Genomic DNA, 26,204 nt, shown 5'->3' with positions numbered 1-26,204 from the left:
TTGTCAGCAGTCACATCATCAATAAATACAAGGGAACCAGTTCCATTGGCAGCCATACCTGCCCACGCCATGACACTACTACCACCATGCTTCACTGATGAGGTGGTATGTTTTGGATCATGAGCAGTTCCTTTCCTTCTCCATACTCTTCTCTTCCCATCACTCTGGTACAAGTTGATCTTTGTCTCATCTGTCCATAGGATGTTGTTCCAGAACTGTAATGGCTTTTTTAGATGTTGTTTGGCAAACTCTAATCTGGTCTTCCTGTTTTTGTGGCTCACCAATGGTTTACATCTTGTGGTGAACCCTCTATATTCACTCTTGTGAAGTCTTCTCTTGATTGTTGACTTTGACACATATACACCTACCTCCTGGAGAGTGTTCTTGATTTGGCCAACTGTTGTGAAGGGGTTTTTCTTCACCAGGGAAATAATTCTTCTGTCATCCACCACAGTTGTTTTCCTTGGTCTTCCAGGTCTTTTGGTGTTGCTGAGCTCTCCGGTGCGTTCTTTCTGTTTAAGAATGTTCCAAACAGTTGATTTGGCCACACCTAATGTTTTTGCTATCTCTCTGATGGGTTTGTTTTGATTTTTCAGCCTAATGATGGCTTGCTTCACTGATAGTGACAGGTCTTTAGATCTCATATTGAGAGTCGACAGCAACTGATTCCAAATGCAAATGTCACACCTAGAATAAACTCCAGACCTTTTACCTGCTTAATTGATAATGAAATAACGAGGGAATAGCCCACACCTGTCCATGAAATAGCTTTTGAGTTGATAGTCCCATTACTTTTGGCCCCTTAAAAAGTGGGAGGCACATATAGAAACCGTTGTAATTCCTACACCGTTCACCTGATTTCGATGTAATTACCCTCAAATTAAATCTGAAAAGTCTGCAGTTAAAGCACATCTTGTTTGTTTCATTTCAAAGCCATTGTGGTGGTGAATAGAGGCCAAAATATGAAAATTCTGTCAATGTCCCAATATTTATGCACCTGACTGTACCTACTATTATGAGCAGGTGTATATAGTCAATTAGGGATACACCTAATTGAACAACTGCTATTTAAACCGAGCCTGGCCAATCATTCCCACAACCTTGACAAAGACGCCAGTAAGGTGTTGAAACGCGTTGGTGACAAGCTCCTGACACACCGAACTGCTGGAAGCAGAGATACCCCTTTACTCGGAGCCACACTATGACGCTGCATACTTTTGCCTTCAGAGCTAATTGATTGGACTAACAGCAGCTAGAGTACTCAGTGTAAGCCCAGACACATCAGTGAAGTCTATCCTGACAGCGCCTCATCGACATCCGTCCTCCTTCCTCCTGTACATTGGGGACTTGTGCCATTCTTCTGCACCAGCCCTCCGGTAATCACTTGGGCAGTGACTCCGCCAGTGAGTGGAACGCTCCCTGCAGCGGCCTCAGAGACACTAACCATCCGGAACTTTTGCCATTCTAGTGTGCTTCTGTTTAAACAGCCAATTTGGATGGTGTAAATATACAGGTATTTCTCCCGACTGACAACTGAGTATGTGGGGGTTTTATGGACACTTCTGATTTGGCTTCATAAAGGAACATTAATATCCGTGTGTGAAGGTTCTAATTATATACTAAATGTACATTCCATTGTTATCATAAATATAAGTGATTACTCGCTTTTTAATATGACTGAATTGCTCGTAATAAAATTACTCTTTGGTAGTGTATAAGTTTCAGTGAACCTGATTTTATCCCCTTTTTCTGTTTGAGCTGCTTTTCTATATATACTGTTTGAAGAAGTCTGGACAGGAGTGGTCTTCATGGAAGAATTGCGGCCAAAAAGCCATACCTTTGATGTGGAACAAGGCCAAGCGACTCATCTATGCACAAAAACATAGGAACTGGGGTGCAGAAAAATGGCAGCAGGTGCTCTGGACTGATGAGTCAAAATGTTAAATATTTGGCTGTAACAGAAGACAGTTTGATTGCCGAAGGACTGGAGAGTGGTACAATAATGAGTGTCTGCAGGCAACAGTGAAGCATAGTGGAGGTTCCTTGCATGTTTGGGGCTGCATTTCAGTAAATGGTGTTGGGGATTTGGTCAGGATTAATGCTGCCCTCAATGCTGAGAAATACAGACAGGTACTTATCCATCATGCAATACCATCAGGGAAGCGTCTGATTGGCTCCAAATTTATTCTGCAGCAGGACAATGACCCCAAACATACAGCCGATGTCATTAAGAACTATTTTCAGCATAAAGAAGAACAAGGAGTCCTGGAAGTGATGATATGGCCCCCACAGAGCCCTGATCTCAACATCATCACAGGCGCCGGCACAGGGGGTGGCGCTTCGGCATTTCCCCCTCCGCCGGGTCATGGACAACCCCGACCACACCTCCCACCGGGACACAGATTACTCACCTGGACGGCCAGGTGAGTTCAGGTGAGCAGTGTATGTCCTGGAGGGAGGAGTGATGGAGTAGTCCATGACCCGGCAGAGGGGGAAGTGCCGAAGCTGCACTCCCTATGCCGGCACCTGCGCACGCCTATGTCATTGAGCAGGGGCGGATTGGGAACTTAAAGTGGCCCTGGAAAATTCCCAGAAAGTGGCCCTGGGGCGGTACACCTGTCAAACCGTAACGCAGGTGTCCTAAGGCGAGCTCAGGGAGGACAGAAACTTCCCGTGGAGCAGAAGGCGAAGGCGCACGCCAAAAAAGGTGGCGTGGCTTTGTGGCAAGGGGCGTGGCTATGTGCTTCCAAGCAAGCATGCATTGTGAATGAGTATTTTCTTACCTATATGATTGCTCTGCAATGGGGAGCTTCTGCAGAAATTGATCCTTTCTGGACAGGCAGCGTCTTGAGTCGGTATTCACTACTCATGCAGGATATCACATGGTCTGGAAGCTGCCTGTTTGTGTAGGAATACAGCCATCATGTCATCATCATGTAGTGGCTATAAAGTCAATATTCAATAAAGGAAGAGAGGGGTACCATGAGATGCTGGAGGACTGGAAGGTGAGTATGGAGAAAGACAGAGAGCAGTGCGGGAGAAAGACAGGGAGCAGTGCGAGAGAGAGACAGGGAGCAGTGCGAGTGAAAGGAGAAAGACAGGGAGAAGTGCGAGAGAGAGCGACAGGGAGCAGTGCGAGAGAGAGAGAGACAGGGAGCAGTGCGAGAGAGAGAGAGAGAGAGAGAGACAGGGAGCAGTGCAAGAGAGAGAGAGAGACAGGGAGCAGTGCGAGAGAGAGAGAGACAGGGAGCAGTGCGTGAGAGAGAGACAGGGAGCAGTGCGAGAGAGAGAGAGAGAGTCAGGGAGCAGTGTGATACATACAAGGAGCAGTGTGATACATACAGGGAGCAGTGTGAGAAAGACAGGGAGCAGTATGAGCACTCCGTTACCTCACTGCGAGACGGGTGAAACATTCTCACGTACTAGCCAACCTCTGATCGGATCAGCTGAGCACGGCACTTAGTTCCAGCACTGCAGCTGATCGATCATGGGGACATAGCGCCCCAGGTAGCAGCCCCCTTTATACAGTGCCCCCAGGTAGCAGCCCCCTTTATACAGTGCCCCCAGGTAGCAGCCCCCTTTATACAGTGCCCCCAGGTAGCAGCCCCTTTATACATTGCCCCCAGGTAGCAGCCCCCTTTATACAGTGCCCCCAGGTAGCAGCCCCTTTATACATTGCCCCCAGGTAGCAGCCCCCTTTATACAGTGCCCCCAGGTAGCAGCCCCTTTATACATTGCCCCCAGGTAGCAGACCCCTTTATACAGTGCCCCCAGGTAGCAGACCTCTTTATATAGTGCCCCCAGGTAGCAGACCTCTTTATATAGTGCCCCAGGTAGCAGCCCCCTTTATACAGTGCCCCCAGGTAGCAGCCCCTTTATACATTGCCCCCAGGTAGCAGCCCCCTTTATACAGTGCCCCCAGGTAGCAGACCCCTTTATACAGTGCCCCCAGGTAGCAGACCTCTTTATATAGTGCCCCCAGGTAGCAGACCTCTTTATATAGTGCCCCAGGTAGCAGCCCCCTTTATACAGTGCCCCCAGGTAGCAGCCCCTTTATACATTGCCCCCAGGTAGCAGCCCCCTTTATACAGTGCCCCCAGGTAGCAGACCCCTTTATACAGTGCCCCCAGGTAGCAGACCTCTTTATATAGTGCCCCCAGGTAGCAGACCTCTTTATATAGTGCCCCAGGTAGCAGCCCCCTTTATACAGTGCACCCAAGTAGCAGACCCCTTTATACAGTGCCCCCAGGTAGCAGACCTCTTTATACAGTGCCCCCAGGTAGCAGACCTCTTTATATAGTGCCCCAGGTAGCAGACCTCTTTATACTGTGCCCCCAGGTAGCAGACCCCTTCATATAGTGCCCCCAGGTAGCAGACCTCTTTAGATAGTGCCCCAGGTAGCAGACCCCTTTATACAGTGCCCCCAGGTAGCAGACCCCTTTATACAGTGCCCCCCGGTAGCTGCTGACAGGCAGCAGCACACAATAAGTGGGCGGGACTTTTGGCAATTGGGCCGGCGGGTGGTCGCCCTTATCGCCCCCCCTTGGATTCGCCGGTGCTGAGGCCGCTGTCACCCGCAGCCCCATTGCCCGCCCCTGGCCCCTGCTGCAGCTAGCCAGATTGTCTCCTCTCCGCTCTGCCCTCTCCCCAGGCTGTGAAATTAAACTTGACACTTCACAGCCTGGGGAGGAGAGAGTGGAGAGGAGACGCTCAGGCTAACAGATTGCTGTGCGGCCCCCCACTTCCGCCGCAGCTTACCCCCCTTGATGTCCCGACGTTTGCCGCGGGTCCACGCCACCTTCCTCTATTGAATCCTCCACGGTGTGTGACGCCGATAGTATGTTGAGTGAGGTTTAAATAGGCTGCCGCGCTGGCCTCTCTTCTCGCGAGAGAAAGAGAGGCTAAGTCTTAGGCAGGGGCCGCCAGACAAAGCTGACAGGCAGCCGGGTGACATAAATAAGGGGGTGGGGCCTCACAGAAAAGCGGCCCCACAACCATGCGGCCCACCGGGATTCTTCCCGCAAAAAATACCTGCCAATCCGCCCCTGTCATTGAGTCTGTCTGGGATTACATAAAAAGGCAGAAGGATTTGAGTAATCCTACATCCACAGAAGATCTGTGGTCAGTTGTTTGGAACAATCTCCCTGCAGAGTTCCTTCAAAAACTGTGTGCAAGTGTACCTAGAAGAATTATGCTGTTCTGAAGGTAAAGGGTGGTCACACCAAATATTGATATCTGATTTAGATTTCTCCTCTGTTTATTCACTTTGAATTTTGTTAATTGATAAAATAAACTATTAGCACTTCTAATTTTGAAAGCATTCTCACTTTGCAGCATTTTTTCCACACCTGCCTAATATATACACTGCTCAATAAAATAAAGGGAAGACTAAAATAACACATCCTAGATCTGAATGAATAAAATATTCTTATTAAATACTTTGTTCTTTACATAGTTGAATGTGCTGACACCAAAATCACACAAAAATTATGATTGGAAATCAAATTTATTAACCCATGGAGGTCTGGTTTTGGATCCACACTCAAAATTAAAGTGGAAAAACACACTACAGGCTGCTCCAACTTTGATGTAATGTCCTTAAAACAAGTCAAACTGAGGCTCAGTAGTGTGTGTGACCTCCACGTGCTTGTATGACCTCCCTACAACGCCTGGGCATGCTCCTGATGAGGTGGCGGATGGACTCCTGAGGGATCTCCTCCCAGACCTGGACTAATGCATCTGCCAACTCCTGGACAGTCTGTGGTGCAATGTGGCGTTGGTGGATGGAGCGAGACATGACGTCCCAGATGTGCTCAATTGGATTCAGGTCTGGGGAACGGGCGGGCCAGTCCATAGCATCAATGCCTTCATCTTGCAGGAACTGCTCACACACTCGAGCCACATGAGGTCTAGCATTGTCTTGCATTAGGAGGAACCCAGGGCCAACCGCACCAGCATATGGTCTCACAAGGGGTCTGAGGATCTCATCTCGGTACCTAATGGCAGTCAGGCTACCTCTAGCAAGCACATGGCCATTTCTTTGGGGGGCTGTGCGGCCCCCCAAAGAAATGCCACCCCACACCATTACTGTCCCACTGCCAAACCGGTCATGCTGGAGGATGTTGCAGGCAGCAGAACGTTCTCCTTGACGTCTCCAGACTCTGTCACGTCTGTCACATGTGCTCAGTGTGAACCTGCTTTCATCTGTGAAGAGCACAGGGCACCAGTGGCGAATTTGCCAATCTTGGTGTTCTCTGGCAAATGCCAAATGTCCTGCACGGTGTTGGGCTGTAAGCACAACCCCCACCTGTGGATGTCGGGCCCTCATACCACCCTCATGGAGTCTGTTTCTGACTGTTTGAGCAGACACATGCACATTTGTGGCCTGCTGGAGGTCATTTTGCAGGGCTCTGGCAGTGCTCCTCCTGTTCCTCCTTGCACAAAGGCGGAGGTAGCAGTCCTGCTGCTGGGTTGTTGCCCTCCTATGGCCTCCTCCACATCTCCTGATGTACTGGCCTGTCTCTTGGTAGCGCCTCCATGCTCTGGACACTACGCTGACAGACACACCAAACCTTGCCACAGCTCCCATTGATGTGCCATCCTTGATGATTTGCACTACCTGAGCCACTTGTGTGGGTTGTAGACTCCGTCTCATGCTACCACTAGAGTGAAAGCACCGCCAGCATTCAAAAGTGACCAAAACATCAGCCAAAAAGCATAGGAACTGAGAAGTGGTCTGTGGTCACCACCTGCAGAACCACTTCTTTATTGGGGGTGTCTTGCTAATTGCCTATAATTTCCACCTGTTGTCTATTCCATTTGCACAACAGCATGTGAAATTGATTATCAATCAATGTTGCTTCCTAAGTGGACAGTTTGATTTCACAGAAGTGTGAATGACTTGGAGTTACATTGTGTTGTTTAAGTGGTCCCTGTATTTTTTTGAGCAGTGTATATAACATACCCTCCAACATGACCCATTCCATTAGGTACATAATGCTCAGCTCCTGGACTTCATTTATGATTGCAGCCACCTGTGCTGAAACACCCTTCTCATGAAATAACTAAAGGTGCCCATACACGGTGCGATGCACCGTGTAGGGTGACTGCCGATCCGTCAGTAGACGGATTGTGCTGTAACCACTGGTAATGATGCGGTCCCAGCTGACCGCACAATATCCCGGCTCCCCCTCCTCCATCTGAATTAGATTGTACATCGCATCCCAGATCAGATGACCCTGCGGGAAGATCTGGAGAATGCGATATACGATCCTGCGGGAGCGCGCAGCACGATATCAGGTACGATTTCGTGCCCATACACCTATCCGAACACAGGTGACTGCAATCATTTATTAGGTGGGAAGTCCAGGAGCAGAGCATTTTGTACCTAATGGAACAGATCATGTTGGAGGTGAGGCTATATAATACCAGTTATTTTAAAAATAACTGGTAATAAATATATAGAGAACTCTCTCTCTCTCTCTCTCTCTCTCTCTCTCTCTCTCTCTCTCTCTCTCTCTCTCTCTCTCTCATCTATCGTACTGTGAGAAAGATTTGTCCAATGATAACGCGGAACCGTGTGACTGACTTTCTCCTCCGACCAGTAATAGGAAAGGGTGTGGACTGGGGCGTTGATTGGTTGGAAGATTGACAGACAGCCGAGTAGCCAATCGCGCCGCAGCCCGCGCTGCCTGTGCTTCCCCTTGCTGTAAAGCAGGCAGCAGTCTGCAGGCGCTGCCTATTCAGAGAGTCACTGTCCGGACCTTCATCCGGCTGCAGTCAGGCGCGGACATGACTTCCACACACACCTTCCTCGGCCTGGAAACTGACAGCAAACCCAGCTCCAGGTGAGGCGGCCCCTGTACCCGGCAGCCCGCTGTGCTCCCTGTCAGCGCTAGATGACAGTGCTGTCGGGGTATGCAGGCGTTCAGTAGTCAGCTCTTGGGTCTCCACTGCTAAATTGTATCTCCAATGGTCTCCTTCCTCGTGTAGTTATGTCAGGCTGATGCTCGAGGTCAGTTCCCTGTAGCACCATAAGTCTCAGCGTTCACTGCCAGTCCCTTGCCCGGCATGCTGGCACATGTGACGGTCTGGTGGCTGTGGAACTGAACGTCCCTGCCTGCCCATCCAGTTATGCATGCTGCGGTGCCCCGGTGACTGGGCAACTAAAAGTCCCAGCGTGTCCCTTGGCTGCTGTTATACGGATATTGGCGGTGTAGGGCGATGAAAGGGTTAGTGTGTTTGCAGAGCCTTCCTGGTGGCCATGTGTAGAGAGGCGCTGCAGCTTGCTCTGCCCATGCTTTGTTCTGCACTAGGTGTGTGTAAGGGGGAGCAGGAAGCTGCAGCTCTGGGCACTGGTTACCGGCGGCCATGTACTGTAACTGTAATTACATGTTACTGTCCCCGTGGTGCGTCTGCAAATATTGTCCTTACTGCTGCCAACATCATCAGGCTTCTGAAGGCCAATATTATTTTATGTGTAATTTGCAGAAGTAATGTCACTGATATATAATATAGGCACCATTATTCTCTATACTGCAAAACCACGCCTAGCTCATCAGTTGTGGTTTGCTCTAAATATATTTTTTTTCTAGGTCCCATCGTTAATGGACCCTGTCTGGCATTAAACTGTCTTTATAAGTAAATATTCCAATTCCAGTAGGAAATTGTTCCTATAATGGTCACACAATGAAAGGGTCAGATTAATCTTTCTTGTAGCATCATCATTTGTAAATGTCATTTCAAGAGATGAAGTGTGTGTGTTCTGCAGAATGAGCTGGGTTATTTAGGCCTGGTTGATGTGTTTTTTTTTTTTTTTTTTTTTTTAATGTAAACTGATTTTCCCCACAAATTTTGAAACCTCATGTAGGAACGTGCAGGTAAGTCAAGTGATGTACTAAAATGTCAGCCTGTTCAGGGGAAAAACCAAACTCATTCTGCATTCTGAACCTTTATATATCCTATTTCTGAAACGTCAGACTTATTTGTGATATATATAGATATAGATATATAGACAGAATTCTTTTTAGGAACCGTGCAAAAGTCCAGCATGTTTTTCCTTCTTTCCCACTATTTGCTAGTACTACATCAGCATGGTCATGACTGTAGTGTCATTGTTTAAACATGTTTTGTGTGCTCTATTTTTACTTTTAGTATAGAGCAGTTTAGAAGCATTTAGAATGATGGACTTGTGACATGCTCCGACACGGCTTCCCTAAAGAAACACTACGCTTTGAGGAGATTTGTGCTATGCGATATGGAGGGGGCTCAGGTCATCTCCACCATGAACACAAGTTTATATGAAGCCCTAATCTTACATTTATTGTTAATTTGCCTTGCATAAGTGAATGTTGGTTACATGTACTTACTTGGCCCTCAGTTGCAATGGTGAGTGTGTGCAGTTATTTAACATTGTAGACCTCCTATGACTTATTTTTTTAAATATATTCTATGTGAGAAGTAGATATACTAATCACTGTCATCAGTTTACACAGTGTTATAGGCCTTCTGCCCTCATATACTTTTCCATGGGTTATGCTGGCCATTCACGGTGTGATGCACCGTGTAGTGCGACTGCCGGTCTGTCAGCTGACAGATCGTGCTGTCACTGCCAGTGGGACCGCACGATATGCCGCCTCCAACATTTAAATGAGATCATACATTGCATCCCAGGTCAGATGGTTTTGCAAGAAGACCTGGGGATGCGATGTATGACACCGCAGGAGCACGCAGCACGATATATTAGGTATATCGTGCCATGTATGGCCACCTTTAAAACATCCTGGAAGCTGCAATTAAGGAGTTGTTAACTTGTCTGTTTTTTTTTTTTGTTGTTTGTTATATTTCTGTCTCTATAAAATCTACTTGAAAGATGAAAGCCGCTATAGTAATCCAAACCAACCTTTTTATTTAAGGCTTTACACATCTGGGTGTTATATAAAAGCTTTTAACAGGTGTCCTTAAAGAGTATTAAATGTCTTGTGATGCAGATCGCCTGAAAGTAATGTAAGCAGAATGGGCCAGCACGCACACAGACATTTTGGTATGTGAGAGCACCTCCCCCCCGATTTACTTTGGAACAATTTCAGAGTTGCATGCAGTATTAACAAGCATTAAATGCACATTAAAAATACATTGAAATATGACGGAAACTCTGATATACCACTTGGCAAGCACTTCTCAGGGCATCTTTGCCCATGAATGCTGCAGGGTAGCGTTGGGGCAATTTCTTTAGCACATCAAGTGCTCTGCGAGAAAATTGCAGTGTTCTCTCAGGCATTTTAATTGGTGTTAATTTAAAATGCTGATGTGTACGAATCTCAAAGTTGCTGAGGGATTAAATACCCTGCTGGGTGGAAATTGAAACTAAATTGTGTTATGTCTCCTCCATATCTACAATTATAGGCTTGGCTTCACCTGATAGACCCCAATCTGCTCGCTCACACCCGGTTATCTCCTTTACATGCTCTATATGGGATTACTGTAAATCCCATTTTAACATCACCACCTACCCATCCCCCATTACCCCTATATGGTCGAACCCAGCATTCTCCCCAGGTTTCAACCTTGCCTGTTTTTCTTCATGGATTAAAGGTGGGGTGAGGGTGGTATCTGATTTCTGTGAATCGGATGGATGCGCCCCTCTGGATTCCCTACAGAATAAATGTAATATATCTTCTTTTAATACTTTTACTTATATTCAAATACGTCACTTTATTAATTCTTTTCCCATTAACTCAATTGTTAGATCTTTAACACCTTATGAGTCTTTGTCTCCGCAATCCTCTTATGAAAGGTATTATCTGTCATCTATAATCTTTTATTGAATGTTAATTTATCAGATACACCTGGCCATGAACTTCAGTGGTAAAAGGATCTGGGGAGCCCACTGGACGAGGACACATTGTCTGTGGTGCAGGAGAGGGTATCCAAATCTTCTATTTCCACCTTAATAAAGGAAAATGCTTACAAGATATACTACAGATGGTACCTGGTGCCTGCCCGCCTGCATAGAATGTTTCACCTAGCATCTGATCGTTGCTGGAGAGATTGCGGTGAGGCAGGCACCTACATTCACATATGGTGGTCATGCCCTAAAATAGCCAAATTTTGGGATGAGGTTGCTGTCCTCCTTTCGGAAATACTAAAAATACCACTGACTAAATCTCCCTAGTCTTTTCTCCTTGGCTGTCCACTCGAGGGCCTCAACCCATATGCTGATAAGCTTTCTTCACATATCCTAAACGCAGTTCGTAGCTTAGTCGCAAGGCACTGGAAAGATATCAACCCTCCTCGCCAACAACTCATAAATAAAATTTGCATGTGTCGGCCATGGAGAAAAATCTCAGTGTATCTCCATAACACCGCCCATAAGTTTCTTATAGTTTGGGGTGACTGGTTTCTTTATAATAACACCACACCACATGGATCCCTACCCTCAGGCTTTTCGAACCTACTACTTTAATGATCATAGTCCACCTATTATCTGTTTAATTCTGGACTCTGTCTCCTCTTTAACTCCCATGTCCCTCCCAATATATTTTTCCCCTTCTTTCACTTCTTTCCTTCTTTCTTTTTCCTCTCTTTACCCCCTACGTAGTTCTGCTTTCCACGTATTTTTTCCCAATATTTTGTTTCTACTTCAGGGTCCATAGGGGGTCCACAGGGTTGACCTTGGGGTATAGCTGGATCTGGATCCATGGGCACCACGCAGTTAAAGCTTTAGCTGCTCCCAGGATGCACTTGGGTCCGTCCTCCTCTATACCCCGCCCCCGGCCACAGCACCTCAGTTTGAGTTGGTGCCCGGCCGGAGTCGGGTCACCTGCGCAGGGGGGCTGCAGGAGCAGCCCCCAAAAGCTTTCTATTTTTATTTAAAAAAAAAAAAAGAGCCTGTTAGATTTTTATTTTTAAACAGAGGCTCTAGTGTGGCAGCGACGGGCTGTCTATGCAGACGCCCACGCTGCCGCTCTCCTTCCCCGCTGGCGCCGCGACGCCAGTACTGCACTGGGGATCGCGGCGGGAGGCCAGAGTCCGTACTAGCCGGACTCTGGGTCCCTCCCTGGACTGCTGCCGGAGTCGCCGGGGACAAGGTAAGCCGCGAGTCGCCGATTAGCGGCGGCTCGCGGGTTTTGCCTGCAGATGCAGTCCTTTGCCCCCGGTCCTAGGGGACAGACCGGGGGCTGCTAGCGGTGGCGGCGGGCTCCCCCTCTGAGGAGGAATAACCCGTGGGACCACTAGACCACCAGGGATATATGGCAAGCGGGATGCCGGCAAGCCCTGGGGTTAATATGCTAGCCAGGGGAGGAAGCCTTCCCTGTCAGCGGCTCCTCCCCTCAGCTCAGCGCGCCTTTCAGCACGGAGTCTGGCGTCGCTTAGCTGCAGCTACTCGGCCACTCCTCCTCTGAGGTCTCCAGCGGCCATTTTCTCACAGTGGCAGCGCAGATCTTCAGGGAGCACGCGGACCGGTCCCCCTGTGTACCTCTCCCCTGATTAAGGACAGCGTACACAGCACTATAGCCCTCCCAGACACTGAATCTGGGCAGGTTGATTGTAGTGGAAAGGTGCAGTGAGTATATCTTCCTGCATGGTATGTGACTTTTGCTAGTGCTGCCTGTCTGTGCTTATTTTCTACTTACTGTCAGCTTATACCTATCCCTTTACTTCTCCTACAAGCCCTACAGGTGTGTGGGGGAGGTGCGTTTCTACTGACCTCACTTATATAGATCACGTATTTGTGAGGTCCGTCACATACAGTTGTGTGCTACTCAGTGCCATATTGTGGGCTGTTGTTCAGCACACCGGTGAGTGCGTTTTACTTCTACCCTGGTGCCAGATATATAATATATTCTGTCATGTCAGACGAGGAGGTTGAGCGCTCAGTGGCTCCGGTGTTGGCCTCCTGCGGACGCTGTTCTGCAGGAGTAGATAGGGAGGATTTGTCACAGGATGGCCTGTGTAGTCGATGCCAGGTGGCTCCTGGCCCATCCAGACCTTCTCTGGCGCAGGAACCACCGTGGGCGATGTTTTCTCAAGTGCTGGTGTCTATTGCGGACCGTCTGTCCGTCCCGACTGCTCTCCCTACTAGGTCGTTGTCCCAGCCGACCATCCTCCATTCCCCGGGTGTCCCGCAGTTATTGCGGAGTCCTCCTGGGTCTCAGTCGGTGGGTCCCTATGCGGGGTTGCCTATGTATATACAGGCTTCCCCTGTGCCGCAGCAGCCTGTGGTACCTTTTCAGGCCCCTATGGTGACTCCTCCACCCTGGGTGGATGTGCTCTCCAACTCCGTGCAAAATTTGGCGGCCGCTTCCTCGGCTTTTCAGTCAATGTTGCAGACTGACATGCCTTCTAGGATTTCAAAACGCCCACTCATGACACGGGCTGCTCAGGTATCGGACTCAGAGGGTTCCTCAGATGATGGGGAGGTCCCTGATGACACTGACTCGGACGCCTCGGTCCAGGAAATGGATACCAAGTCGTCCATTAATGTGCGAGCACTAGTTAGGGCGGTGCGAGCTATTCTTCTTATAGAGGATGAGGCACCGGTTCCTAAGTTGAAGTTTCCTAGTTTCAAAAAAACTAAGGTGGCTTCTGCGGTGTTTCCCCTGTCGGATCAGTTGACGGATCATATAGCGGTAGCTTGGCAGGCGCACAGTAAGAGATTCCTTCCTCAGAAGCGGTTGGCTTCTAATTACCCCTTCCCTGAGGCACATTGTAAAAAATGGGAAACTCCACCGGCGGTGGATTCCCATGTCACCCGTTTAACTCGGGGCGCCACCTTACCATTACCGTCGATATCCTCGCTGAAGGATCCCACGGACAGGAAAGTTGAGACTTGCTTAAAGTCTATTTACTCCCTCTCCGGGGCGGTGGCCCGACCGTCCATGGCCATCTCCTGGGTGGCCAAGGCCATTGAGGGGTGGGCCAATGCATTGGAAGATACCTTCCCGGACGACGCTCCGGATGTCCAGCGGGCGTTGTTGGGACAAATGAGGGACGCTGCTTCTTACATTGGAGAAGCTTCTTTAGATGCTAGTCTGCTGACCTCGCGGGTATCGGCTGCAGCGGTGTCTGCCCGCCGATCCTTATGGTTGCGGTCCTGGAGAGCGGACTCCGATTCAAAGAAAGGTCTGGAGGCCTTACGTTTCAATGGGGAATTACTATTTGGTCCGGACTTGGACAAAATAGTGGACACCCTGGCTAAATCCAAGTCGGCCTTCCTCCCTTCGGCGGCACTGCCTGCTAAGGTTCGGAGTTCGGCTTTTCGTTCCTTTCGGGTTCAGGGTAAGGCGAAAGGTCAGTCCTTCCCGAGACAGTCTGCGAGTAAGACTGCCTCTAAACCCAAGAAGCAAGCCTGGAGTGCTCGGCGCCCTTCTTCCAAGCAGGAAGATAAACCTGCGGCCTGATGGGACGGGCCTCCCTCTGGGGGACCTCAGAGTGGGAGGCCGACTTCTTCTATTTGCCCAGTGCTGGCACAATACCACCACGGATGCCTGGGTTCGAGAAGTGGTCTCCCAGGGGTACGCCCTGTCTTTTCGGCACAGACCGCCCCACCAGTTTTTCTGCACAAGTCCTTCTCAGGACAAGACCAAGGCGTTACAGGTTCAGGAGGCTATAGAGTCCTTGCTGAAAGCAGGGGTCATTGTTCCCGTTCCTCTATCACAACGAGGGACGGGGTATTATTCGTCTCTGTTTCTGGTGCAGAAACCCAATGGTTCTCATCGCCCTATCCTCAACTTGAAGTCTCTGAACAAATTCCTCAGGGTTCCCAAGTTCAGGATGGAAACGTTACGTTCCATCATTCTGGCGATGGAACCGGGGGATTACATGGTGTCCCTGGACATCCAGGACGCCTACCTCCATGTTCCGATAGCATCTTCACACCAGCGGTATCTGAGGTTCGCTATCCTTCAACACCACTATCAGTTCCGGGCGCTACCCTTTGGTCTCTCCACGGCACCGAGGGTGTTCACGAAGATTATGGCGGTCATGGGCGCACATCTTCGGAACCAGAATGTACGGCTGCTGCCGTACCTGGACGACCTCCTGTTGCTGGCGAGCTCCCCGGAGGTACTGCTTCAACATCTCCACCTGACGATCGCTTGCCTGCAAGCACACGGGTGGTTGATAAATTGGAAAAAGTCCTCCCTGATTCCATCACAGCGGATGGTTCATTTGGGAGCCCTGCTGGATTCGCGTCAGCAAAGGATCTTCCTGACTCCGGAGAAGGTCGCCTCCCTACAGCTGCGGATACGCAGTTGCCTGAGCCGTTGCCGCCTGTCGGTCCATTCGGCTATGAGAGTTCTGGGGTCCATGGTGTCGACATTCGACATGGTGGAATTTGCCCAGTTCCATTCCCGGCCCCTGCAGGGGCTGATTCTATCAGAATGGAACGGGTTACCTCACCGGATCCGCTCTCAGGTGCTGGTGTTGTCTCCGGGCGTTCGGCTTTCTTTGGCTTGGTGGCTTCAGACAGCTCATCTGGTCGAGGGGCGCCCATTTTGGATCCCGGACTGGGTCCTGCTCACGACGGATGCCAGTCTCCGGGGTTGGGGGGCAGTGACCGGCTCTTTGTCGCTTCAGGGTCGTTGGTCAGCGGAAGAAGCACTTCTCCCCATCAACATCCTGGAACTGCGGGCAGCATACAGGGCCCTGCAGTCGTCCGGCCCCGCTCTTCACGGAAGGGCGGTACAGGTGCAGTCCGACAACGCCACCACGGTGGTGTATATCAATCACCAAGGCGGAACTCGCAGTCAGGCAGCGATGTCGGAGGTGTCTCGTATCCTGACTTGGGCGGAGGGTCACATTCCAGCGATCTCGGCGGTCTTCATCCCCGGAGTCCTCAATTGGGAGGCGGACTTCCTCAGCCGTCACGACGTGCATCCCGGGGAATGGTCGCTTCACCCAGAGGTGTTTCAGCTACTCGTGGACAGGTGGGGACTGCCGGAGCTGGACTTGATGGCCTCCCGTCACAATCACAAGTTGCCCGTTTACGGGTCAAGGACAAGAGACACAGGTGCAAGTCTGGTGGACGCGCTGTCGGTGAAATGGACGTTTCACCTGGCGTATCTGTTTCCTCCGATATCCCTGCTTCCTCGGGTTCTGCGGAAATTCAAGCAGGACAGCGGCATGCTCGTGCTGGTAGCTCCGGCGTGGCCCAGACGTCCTTGGTACTCCGATCTCAGGAGCCTCTCCATCGACGCTCCGTACCTTCTTCCTCCGTGTCGGGACCTGTTGTCTCAGGGGCCCTGCCTTTACCCGGATCTGGGTCGGCTGTCTTTGACGGCGTGGCTCTTGAGACAGCCGTCTTGAGGTCTCGGGGCTTCTCCAGTTCGGTTATTGGTACCATGCTCAGGGCACGCAAGCCTGCTTCAGCACGGATTTATCACAGAGTGTGGCACACTTACTTTCAGTGGTGTGAGTCCAGACATTATGATCCTCAGGTGTTCCGAGTTTCTAGGATCTTGGAATTTCTTCAGTCAGGATTGGATCTCGGCTTACGCCTTGCATCTCTGAAGGTTCATGTGTCCGCCTTGTCCGTGTGGTTTCAACGGCGGATTGCAATACTACCAGACGTTCACACCTTTTTCCAAGGTGTTCTCAGGATCCAGCCTCCCTTTGTGCCTCCTGTGGCTCCTTGGGACTTGGCGGTGGTGCTACGGGTCCTGCAGGGTCCTCCGTTTGAGCCTCTTGAGGTGGTGGAGCTCAAGTGGCTGACATTTAAGACGGTTTTTCTCCTGGCAATTGCTTCGGCCAGGAGGGTGTCTGAATTGGGGGCGCTTTCCTGTCTCCCTCCTTTCCTGATTTTTCACCAGGACAGAGCGGTGCTCCGCACTCGTCCTGAGTTTTTGCCCAAAGTGGTCTCGAAGTTCCATATTAATCAGGAACTTGTTGTGCCAGCTTTTCAGTCCCCTGATCTTTCAGCTGGTGAGACTTCCTTAGATGTGGTCCGGGCGCTTAGAATTTATGTAGACCGGACGGCTTCGGTTAGGAAGTCTGATTCCTTGTTTATCCTCTTTGGTTTTCACAAGAGGGGTTGGCCTGCCAACAAACAGACTCTAGCCCGTTGGCTTCGTTCCGTTATTTGTGAGGCTTATGCACAGGAGGGCTTACCTGTGCCAGCCTCTGTTAAGACTCATTCCACTCGTTCTGTGGGTCCCTCTTGGGCTGCTAGACGTGGCGCTTCTGCTGTTCAGCTGTGTAAGGCGGCCACTTGGTCTTCAATTCAAACGTTTTTGAGGTTCTATGCGTTTGACACCTTTGCCTCTCAGGATGCATCCTTTGGGCGCCGGGTACTCCTTTCAGCACAGGAGCGTCCCCGCCCTTAGTTGTACTGCTTTGGGACATCCCCAAGGTCAACCCTGTGGACCCCCTATGGACCCTGAAGTAGAAAACAAGAGATATGGTAAGAACTTACCTTTGTTATCTCTGTTTCTACGAAGTCCATAGGGTCCACAGGGCGCCCGCCCTGACGCACCTGGCTTCAAATGGGCTGTGTGGCTGGTCACCGGTTTTCCGTCTCCCATTTCTGTGAGTATGGTTTCTTGTGTGTTCCAGTCTTCCTTCTCTCTGTTTAGTCTCCTCCTCCGGCCTTGGCTGCTTACCAACTGAGGTGCTGTGGCCGGGGGCGGGGTATAGAGGAGGACGGACCCAGTGCATCCTGGGAGCAGCTAAAGCTTTAACTGCGTGGTGCCCATGGATCCTGTTCCAGCTATACCCCAAGGTCAACCCTGTGGACCCTATGGACTTCGTAGAAACAGAGATAACAAAAGTAAGTTCTTACCATATCTCTTGTTATTGCTCTATATGATCTATTCTAATTAGATTGGATTGTTGATATATGTGCTAACATGATATATTGTTTTGTCGATCTGAATATTTCATATACCTCTTTATTGGATTATGTATAGTTGTAGTATTTTACTTCTGTAAAATCTACAAATAAATCTGTTAAAAAAAAAAAAAATTTTCTGAGGGATTTAGGTGTACCAGTCACATACTGCCAGCTGTATATTTCTATCTTTATTTATGTCACCAGTGTGTGGGCCTCTTAATGATAGCCATGGATTCCTGTGACGTGGCTGGGAACTGACATTTAACTGGCCTATCCTATCACTGTCTGTAGCGTTCAGAGTTAGTGCAGTGTAGGAAGTAAGTACTTCCCCTATTGATAACAGGAAACTCATCAAAACAACAAAATCTCCAAGGATTACCCTATGTGTAATGCTGGGCATCCACTATACAATTTTCTGTCAGGTATCTGTCCAATCTGGCTGGCTTGAAAACCTGGTAATGTATGGTCAGTCTATTCACTTTACACAACTTAGTGGATGCACAAGGAGCTGCTATTTTGTAAAATAACTTCTATAGTCCATATATATCACATGGTTTCTGTATGCTGCTCTGCAGTACTGGTAATGACACAACTATTAGCCAGTATGTTGCAACACATGAGGCCAGATGTGTCATTAGAGTTGATGCGTCATTGTAGATTGCAGTGAATGAATTGTGTAGTGGGGAAGAAGTGGAATCTGTATTTCATAAGTTTTAACAGGCAAAATGTACCATAGTCTGTTGTGTTAATGAACCTTCATAGTTCTAGCTTTGTTTGAGTGTATTTTCACACAAGTGTGGTATGCTCATATAGAAAGCATATCGGCAGGTGTCACAATGAAAACCATTCTGGACCACTGTAGTAAATAATGTAACAGGGCAGTGCTACATCTCATAATGAGTTAAATCAATACTTCAATGAAGGTGGAAACTGAACCTATATTCATGAGTAAAGCCTTCCATTTGCTTACACATGTTTTGGGGAAATCTACCAGACTCCAGAGAGATTAGATAAGCTTTGTGATTCTCCCACTTCGTACGACAATTGGGCAATTCGGGGGCTTAATGGTGCGATTTGCGACAGTGTACAGCAGGAGGTGAACAGGTGATGGAGCAGTTCATGACACTGTACTTCCTGCGCCTCCCACTCCGTCATCTCTCAAGGTGCCTGGGTAAAGAAGTGACCGACATTCAGTACTGAGGCATGATATCCCTACATCTTTTAGGGGCTGAATATTAATCCTGCCCCTAAAGTAATTGCCTCCACTGTGTAAAGGCAAGCTTTAGGTGCAAGATCATTCTCCTGTGTTGGTGTGCCACACTCACAACACAGCATAACCTAAGTTATTTTGTCTGCACACATCGACCTATATTACAGTAGCCAAATATACAGCTATTTTGAATGTTCACGAAGTCCCTTTACGTGACATAGAAACATGGAATTTGGCCAAGTTGTGCTTTATCTGTCAATCTAGTCTGCCCCTTTTCATTTATCCTTTTGGCTACTTCAACCCTATTTGCTCCTTAGGGGTCTCTTAAGGATATTCTTATGCCTATCCCAAGCGTGTTTTAAATTTTTCCACCGTCTTTGCTTCAACCACCTCTGATGGGAGGCTATTCCACTTATCAACTACCCTTTCTGTGAAGTAATTTTTCTGCAAATTTCCTCTGAGCCTCCCTCCCTCCAGTTTCAGTGCATTTTCTCGTGTCCTTGTACATCTCTTCCTTTGAAGAATGCTTCCCTCCTGTACCTTGTTAAAATCCCCCACACGCCAGAGAATAGTTTCTTTCAGATTAGTTATACAGTAGGATAAATGTTCTGTATGTGAAAATGAGAGCTTAGTGTGACTGGTATTCTCAAACACGTACAATTAGATTGAGTAAAGCAGAGATATGTTACATGTGGTTGTCCTAAACATAGGAAGACTACTGCACCTTTGTTCAGCTTGTCATGGAAATCTAGTGCAAATTCTGTGACTGCAGTAACAAGTCTGTGTAATGGGTTCATTCAGATAACATTTTATGTAAACTGGGGACGTGTTTCACTGCATCTAGGTGCAGCTTTATCAAAATAATAACGCTGCACCTAGATGCAGTGAAACGTGCTAGGACTCATTGCACTACCATTCTCACCACCTACCCTGACTTGGATTCATCTTACTACTATTATTGAGTTCTTGGGACCATAAAACTTGAGCCACGGGGGAGCTATATATCACCTAAAGCCAGTTGCTTGTTGATGGATGCCGCACCATTTGAGGACATACTCTACTGATCCACTACCTTAAGGGATTTTCCTCTAGCGGATGCCTACATAAGCGCATTAATTTGTCCCAATTGAGCTCTTTGTAGCTAAAGTTATCAGCCATAAAGGAGGTACAATACATCGGATTCCAGCGTGTTGCCCATGGATACCGCATTATTGAGGACCCAGTGACCTGATCAAGGGACATCCCTCTAGCGGATACCAGGAGGAATATGCTGCTATAAACATCTGTATTGTTCATTTGGCAGACTTTATAAGAACTTGCCAACTTACCAATCAGTCCGTTACCATCAGGACATTCTAATCTAAAGTTGTGGGTGAGATTGTATGTTGTTGTATATGTTTATTTTATTTCCCAGCTAATATGGTGAATACCATGCAATTTTAACTATTAAATTATTTTATTGGCACCGAATTGAATTTCATTACCTGCTTATATGCTCATATAACATTATTTAATAGCGCTGCTATCTGTGTTGGTGAACCTAGACAAATGTCTGGAAAATCCCATGTGTGGCCAGATCTAAGTGGGAATTACTCCAGTATGTTACCCTAAGGAATCATTATGTGGTGTGTGTTTTTAAAGGTGGCGTAATTTTCTTTAGTCTATATATCGTCACTGGTAATTCATGGTAAAGTTCCGTCACTGTGTGTTCTGAAAACAACCACAATCCTCAGAAATGATACCTTCACAATTGGGAAGGTCAGTCTTATGGCTGGAAGATTGCCACTGTTGACCTGTCTGTGCCATCCTCTCCTGACCTCTCATTACCAGGAGGCCATGCAGCCAGGAGAGAACAAGGTGATCTTACTGAGAGACTGAATGGGGTAATTGTCTGATGTGGCCACCCACAGTTAAACAGTAGTCATGTCTTGAGTGGCAAGTTTGGGTTGTCTACGATAAATGTATCCCAAGAGATAATTTACTGAGAGCCCCTGGCTAGTACTGACAAGCAGGCCCTCTGGGTTATTGCCCTGGAAGGCACGGCTGAAAGAAGTTTTATTGTCTGTCCTCTACTGCACTGTATTTTGGGCACTGTTACGCTTAATTAGTGTTGTGGTCAACAGCTAGTAAATCAGACTAGTCTGCTTGGAAACAATGGCATCTGACAGAACAATGACAGGGCAGTGGTCTAGCCCCCTGTCTGGTTACACACAGCTTTTGTTTCTAATGCATTACACGCTCTGGGAGGTTTAGCTTCACCTCTTGGCAGGAGACCTGGGGGTGTCCAGCTCCCTGGCAAGAATAAAGATGCAATGTTTCTCAGTCCTAGTTGCAGTCTGAGTTGCAGTATATTATTAGCTTGTGGTAAAGACATTTCCCATGCCATGTGCTTATCAAGTATTTCTGTTGCCAAGTCTACTCTGCTTATTTCTCCTTAAAGGACACATGAACTGGTTTTTAAAAGCAACAAAGTGATATGGATTTTTTTTTTTATTAGTGTAAGAAGAGATACCTTTGCTGTATGTACAGATAGTTAGTCTTACTTAAACCCACTGACTGGAATGATTAATGGGGAGTATGACTGACTGTAAAACTGCAGAGATCTGTGTTATGGCAGAAGAGCAGGAAGGCGTGGGACCTATTAAACATCCCTCTGTTAGCACTGAAGCTGCATGTTGTGCGGTCTCCTGCAGAAGAAGCAACTCTAAATGGGTAACTTACTCTATCTCTGGCTAAATGCACCTATGTAGGAGGCAGTGTTATTTGCACACAGTAGGCACCTCTCCTTCCCCCTCCCTCCTCCTCCACTCTAAGCAAATGTCTGGTACAGAAGTAAAGTACTTATTTATATATTTTTTCTGTTTCATTTTGTAACACATGTTAAGTTGACTGTGATGGACCAAGCACACTGGCACCGCTCAGCCAAACTAACCAAGCATAAACTGTGTCCTCATTACGGTTTATTTGTAAGGCGCCACAGAACTCTGCAGCGCCGTAGAGTCGCCTACACCTTACAATTGCACATGAATAGAACAAGTGGAAACATGGGTTACTGAGAGTGCAGAAGTGATCAGCACATTTTACCATCTTTAGTGGAAAAGATGGAGGGTTTAATGCACTGCATCTAGGAATTTGTTCCAGGGGAAAGCAAGTTAACAGTTTCTCGAGGGGGTGGGGGTGGGGGGGGGAGACAAGTCGCCGTGAAGGCGGGAGCGCTTGGCACTCTGGCATCTTTGAAGTAATACTGGGCTATTGTAATAAGTTGGTATAAAGAGTCACACAGAAGATGCACTTATTTCTGTGGACTAGGGTCTGGTGGTTTGGTCAGTACATGTATTCCATTCATTGTTAAATTTACATTAAGTGGTAACAAAGAAAAGAGGAAGCGCTGTTTAAGAAGAACCCAGGGCAACGTGTTTAACGAGGGGTCCGTATGTTCACAGGGTGGTTTTACAGTGATCTTTTTGTGCCTTCTCTATAACTGGAAAGTTTAACTGTTTGTGTTTAGCCTTGAGCACTAGCTACAGCTAGGGACAAGCCCAACAATAGTCTCTATACAATTCCCTGAACCTCCTCACTTTCTTAGCTTGTCACTTAGTACACACATTGCTGGGTTTGGGAAAGACTGAATATATGTAAGATACCCCGCTCACCAGAAGTATGTAGGCTTTATTGCTCCACTGTAGATATTATCTGCACCCACAGGTGCTAGTTTATACCACTTTCCCACCTAAATACTGGGTCCGACCCGGCTTCAGACCCGTTTCCACTGCACTACGACCTGGGTTGGCCCGTTCAGACTGAACCCGTGTGCAGTGGGAACTCTGCTGCCAGAATATTCGGATCTCCCCATGTTGTAAATGGGACCCGGGTTATCCCTTTACATGGCCCCTTAACTCTGGTCCTTCCCATGTCCACCCCTGGTTGTCTCCCGAGTCTGATTCTTGAGTCACTGGATACGGGTTTAGTTATTTCATTTTTTTCTTTCTACTTCAGGGTCCATAGGGTATCCACAGGATACCTTGGGGTATAGGTGTGACGTCAGTCGCAGGGCACCAAAGAGTTAAGCTTTCAGCCTCCCAGGATACACTGGGTCCCCCTCCTATACCCCGCCCCTGAGCCAAGGCACCTCAGTTTAGTTTGGTGCCCAGCCGGAGTCGGGTGCACCTGTTGGAGTGGGGGCTAGAAGAGCCCCTGAAGCTTTTTCTTCATGCAGCTGTGGCTGCACATCTGGATGAACAGCATGGACAGTCAGTCCTGACGTCCATGCTGTCTTCCCTACACCCCGCCAGTACCAGAACGCCGATACTGATCCGGGGATGCTGGTGGGCATCTGGGGTCACAGCTAGCGGTGACCCCAGATGTTCCGGACCATGGCCGGATTCAAGGGGGTCAGAGGTAAGCAGCGGGGTCCCGCGATGGGTCCCTGCTGATCACATGGTCCTAAGTCCCCAGGCAGGGGGCTCCCTGGGGACTGGCTGCAGCGTGGAGCCAGGCGACCAACCTGCGCTTCCACTACCCCCTGGGACAGCGGACCGCAGCAGAGCGGTAGCGCTGCGGCGTCCCAGGGGTTAAATGCATGCCAGGGGAGCGCGCCTTCCCTGTCTCACAGCCGGCGCCTCCCCCGCTGCACACAGCCCTCTCTGCACTGTGCTGACTGGCCCTGTGTCAGCGCTCCTCCCCCAGGCCAGCCTCCTCTCTGCTCCTCGGCGGCCATCTTCTCCAACGCATGGTGAACGCTGCTGGAAGCACTGGACGGAAGCATCGTGGTCTGGGTCCCCCCGCATACCTCTCCTCCGCTGTGGTCAGGTCTGTGTATGCAGCGCTGTGTCCTACCAGGCCCTGTGTCTGTGTAGTTGAGTGATCAGCGCTGTTAGTGCAGGAATTGATTTTCTTTGCATTGTATGTGACTGTGCTAGCGCTGCCTGTAACTTTTCTTCTCTAAACTGTCAGCTTTATTACTGTCCCTGTTCTTTCTGCTAAGCCCTTGTGGTGCGGTGCTGCAGGGTGGTCTCTTGCCTATTTAATATATAATTGGTGAGAGGGGTCACATACGTGGTGCCATCATGTCTGAAAGTGATTTTCCCCTCCGGCTACAGTGTACCACGTGTAAAGTACCGTTAGCGGAGGGGGAGAGTAGCGCGGAGGGCCTTTGCCGGCAGTGTTTGTCCATGGCGCGGCCTCTTACGGTTACAGCACCGGTACAGGAGCCGCCCTGGGCTTGTTTCGCTCAGGCGCTAACAGCTTTAGTGGGCCCGTTAGCTCCGCAGCCCGCGTTTACTCCGATGGGTTTGTCCCAGCAGTCTGTGGTGTCACCCATGCAGGGTTTCCCACGACAATTGGTGGCACCCCACAGTCTCCCTATTTCCCCGCTCCCGGTTTCTCAGGAGCCAGCGTGGGTTAACTCCCTGATGAGTTCTGTACAGCACTTGTCGGATGTGTTGCAAGGGGAGTCTGTGATGCGGCCTCATAAAAGGCCGGTGGCGTCCCTGTCCGCTCCTTATGAGGATGACGAAGGGACGTCTGATGATGGGGAGATTCTGGATCCTTACGATCAGGAACCTCTCCATACTAAGGACGCTGATGCTAAGTCCAAAGTATATATTCCTGGACTTATTCGGGCGGTCCGCACAGCCTTGGTGATTGAGGACGAAGTTCCCCCAGCGACTAAGTCTAAATATGCCTTTTTCAAAGATGTGAAGGGCGATGCCACAGTCTTTCCTCTTTCGGGTCAGTTGGTGGACCATTTAGAGGAGGCGTGGAAACAGCCTGGCAAAAGATACCAGCCGCAGAGATGCCTGGCGGTGGCTTATCCGTTCGCGGATAATTATTTTGCTAAGTGGAAATCCCCTCCACAGGTGGATTCTCACGTGACCCGTCTTGTCCGTAGTGCCACATTGCCGATGCCATCCATGTCCTCCCTTAAGGATGCTACGGACCGCAAGGTGGAAATCTGCCTGAAGTCCGCTTATTCCCTTGCAGGGGGGCAGCACGGCCGGCTATGGCCATTTGCTGGGTTGCCAGAGCGATGGAGCGATGGAGCGCTGGGCGGATTCATTAGAGGCTTCTTTTCATTCCGACTGTCCGGCCGAACAGGCGGAGTTGATTGGCAATCTCCGTGATTCGGCCACTTACATCAACAAGGCGGCTCTAGACATTTGTACTCTGGTGTCTAGAATTTCTTCAGCAGCGGTAGCTGCTCGTCGCACCTTGTGGCTGCGATCCTGGAAGGCGGACGCAGATTCCAAGAAGGGTCTGGAAGCCTTGCCGTTTTCCCGGAGAAGTTCTCTTCGGTCTGGATAAGATTGTGGCCACGCTGGCGGCAGCCAAATCGGCTTGTCTCCCGTCGGCCGCTGCTCCTTCTGGTTCTTGACCATCGTCCTTTCGGTCATCTAGGGCCCAGGGCAGGCCCAAACCACAGTCGTTTCCTCGTCAGGCTGGCCCTAGGAAATCTGTCAAGCCCCGGAAGCAGGCATGGAGTACAAGACGTCCGGCCCCCAAGCCAGATGACAAGCCTGCGGCCTGACGGTCCGGGCCTCCCTTTGGGGAATCCCAGGGTGGAAGGCCGCCTGCTGCAGTTCGCCCAGTGTTGGTCGGTCACTACGAGAGACACTTGGGTTCTGGAGGTGGTCTCCCACGGGTACGCCCTCTCCTTCCGGCACAGACCCCCGGCTCGATTCTTCACCACGGGTCTACCATCAGACCGGAACAAGGCTACGGAGCTGCGGAAGGTATTGCACACTATGCTCCAGGCTGGAGTTATAGTGCCTGTTCCATTCTCCCAGAGGGGCCAGGGTTTCTATTCAAATCTTTTTTTTGTGCAGAAACCCAATGGGTCGTATCGTCCGATTCTCAACCTCAAAGCACTCAACAAGTCTTTGCGGGTACCGAAGTTTTGGATGGAGACCCTACGGTCCATCATTCTGGCGCTGGAACCGGGGGACTACATGGTGTCATTGGACATACAGGACGCTTACCTGCATGTCCCTATTCTTTTGCACAATCAACAGTTCCTCAGGTTTGCAATCCGCAGCGACCACTTCCAGTTTCGGGCGTTACCTTTTGGCCTGGCGACAGCACCACGTGTCTTCACCAAGGTGATGGCGGCTTCTCTGCGGCTGCAGGGAGTCCGCATGTTGCCGTACTTGGACGACCTGTTATTGG

At 49.3% G+C, this 26,204-nt stretch overlaps 1 protein-coding gene across 1 annotated transcript in view; it reads left to right on the top strand.

Annotated features, from left to right (window-relative positions):
• Positions 1 to 7,675: 7,675 nt before the first annotated feature.
• JPT2 (Jupiter microtubule associated homolog 2) overlaps positions 7,676 to 26,204 on the top strand; it is a 48,562-nt gene continuing 30,033 nt past the window's right edge. Inside the window, exon 1 of the mRNA XM_088452076.1 lies at positions 7,676 to 7,847. Within this exon, the coding sequence (XP_088308202.1) occupies positions 7,792 to 7,847 (56 nt within the window). The 5' untranslated portion in view covers positions 7,676 to 7,791. The remainder of the gene's footprint in view (positions 7,848 to 26,204) is intronic.

Source organism: Taudactylus pleione, unplaced genomic scaffold (genome assembly GCF_031769625.1).
Source record: "Taudactylus pleione unplaced genomic scaffold, aTauple2 ptg000032l, whole genome shotgun sequence".
NCBI lineage: Eukaryota > Metazoa > Chordata > Amphibia > Anura > Myobatrachidae > Taudactylus > Taudactylus pleione.
This window is presented reverse-complemented; position numbering and strand designations above follow the sequence as displayed.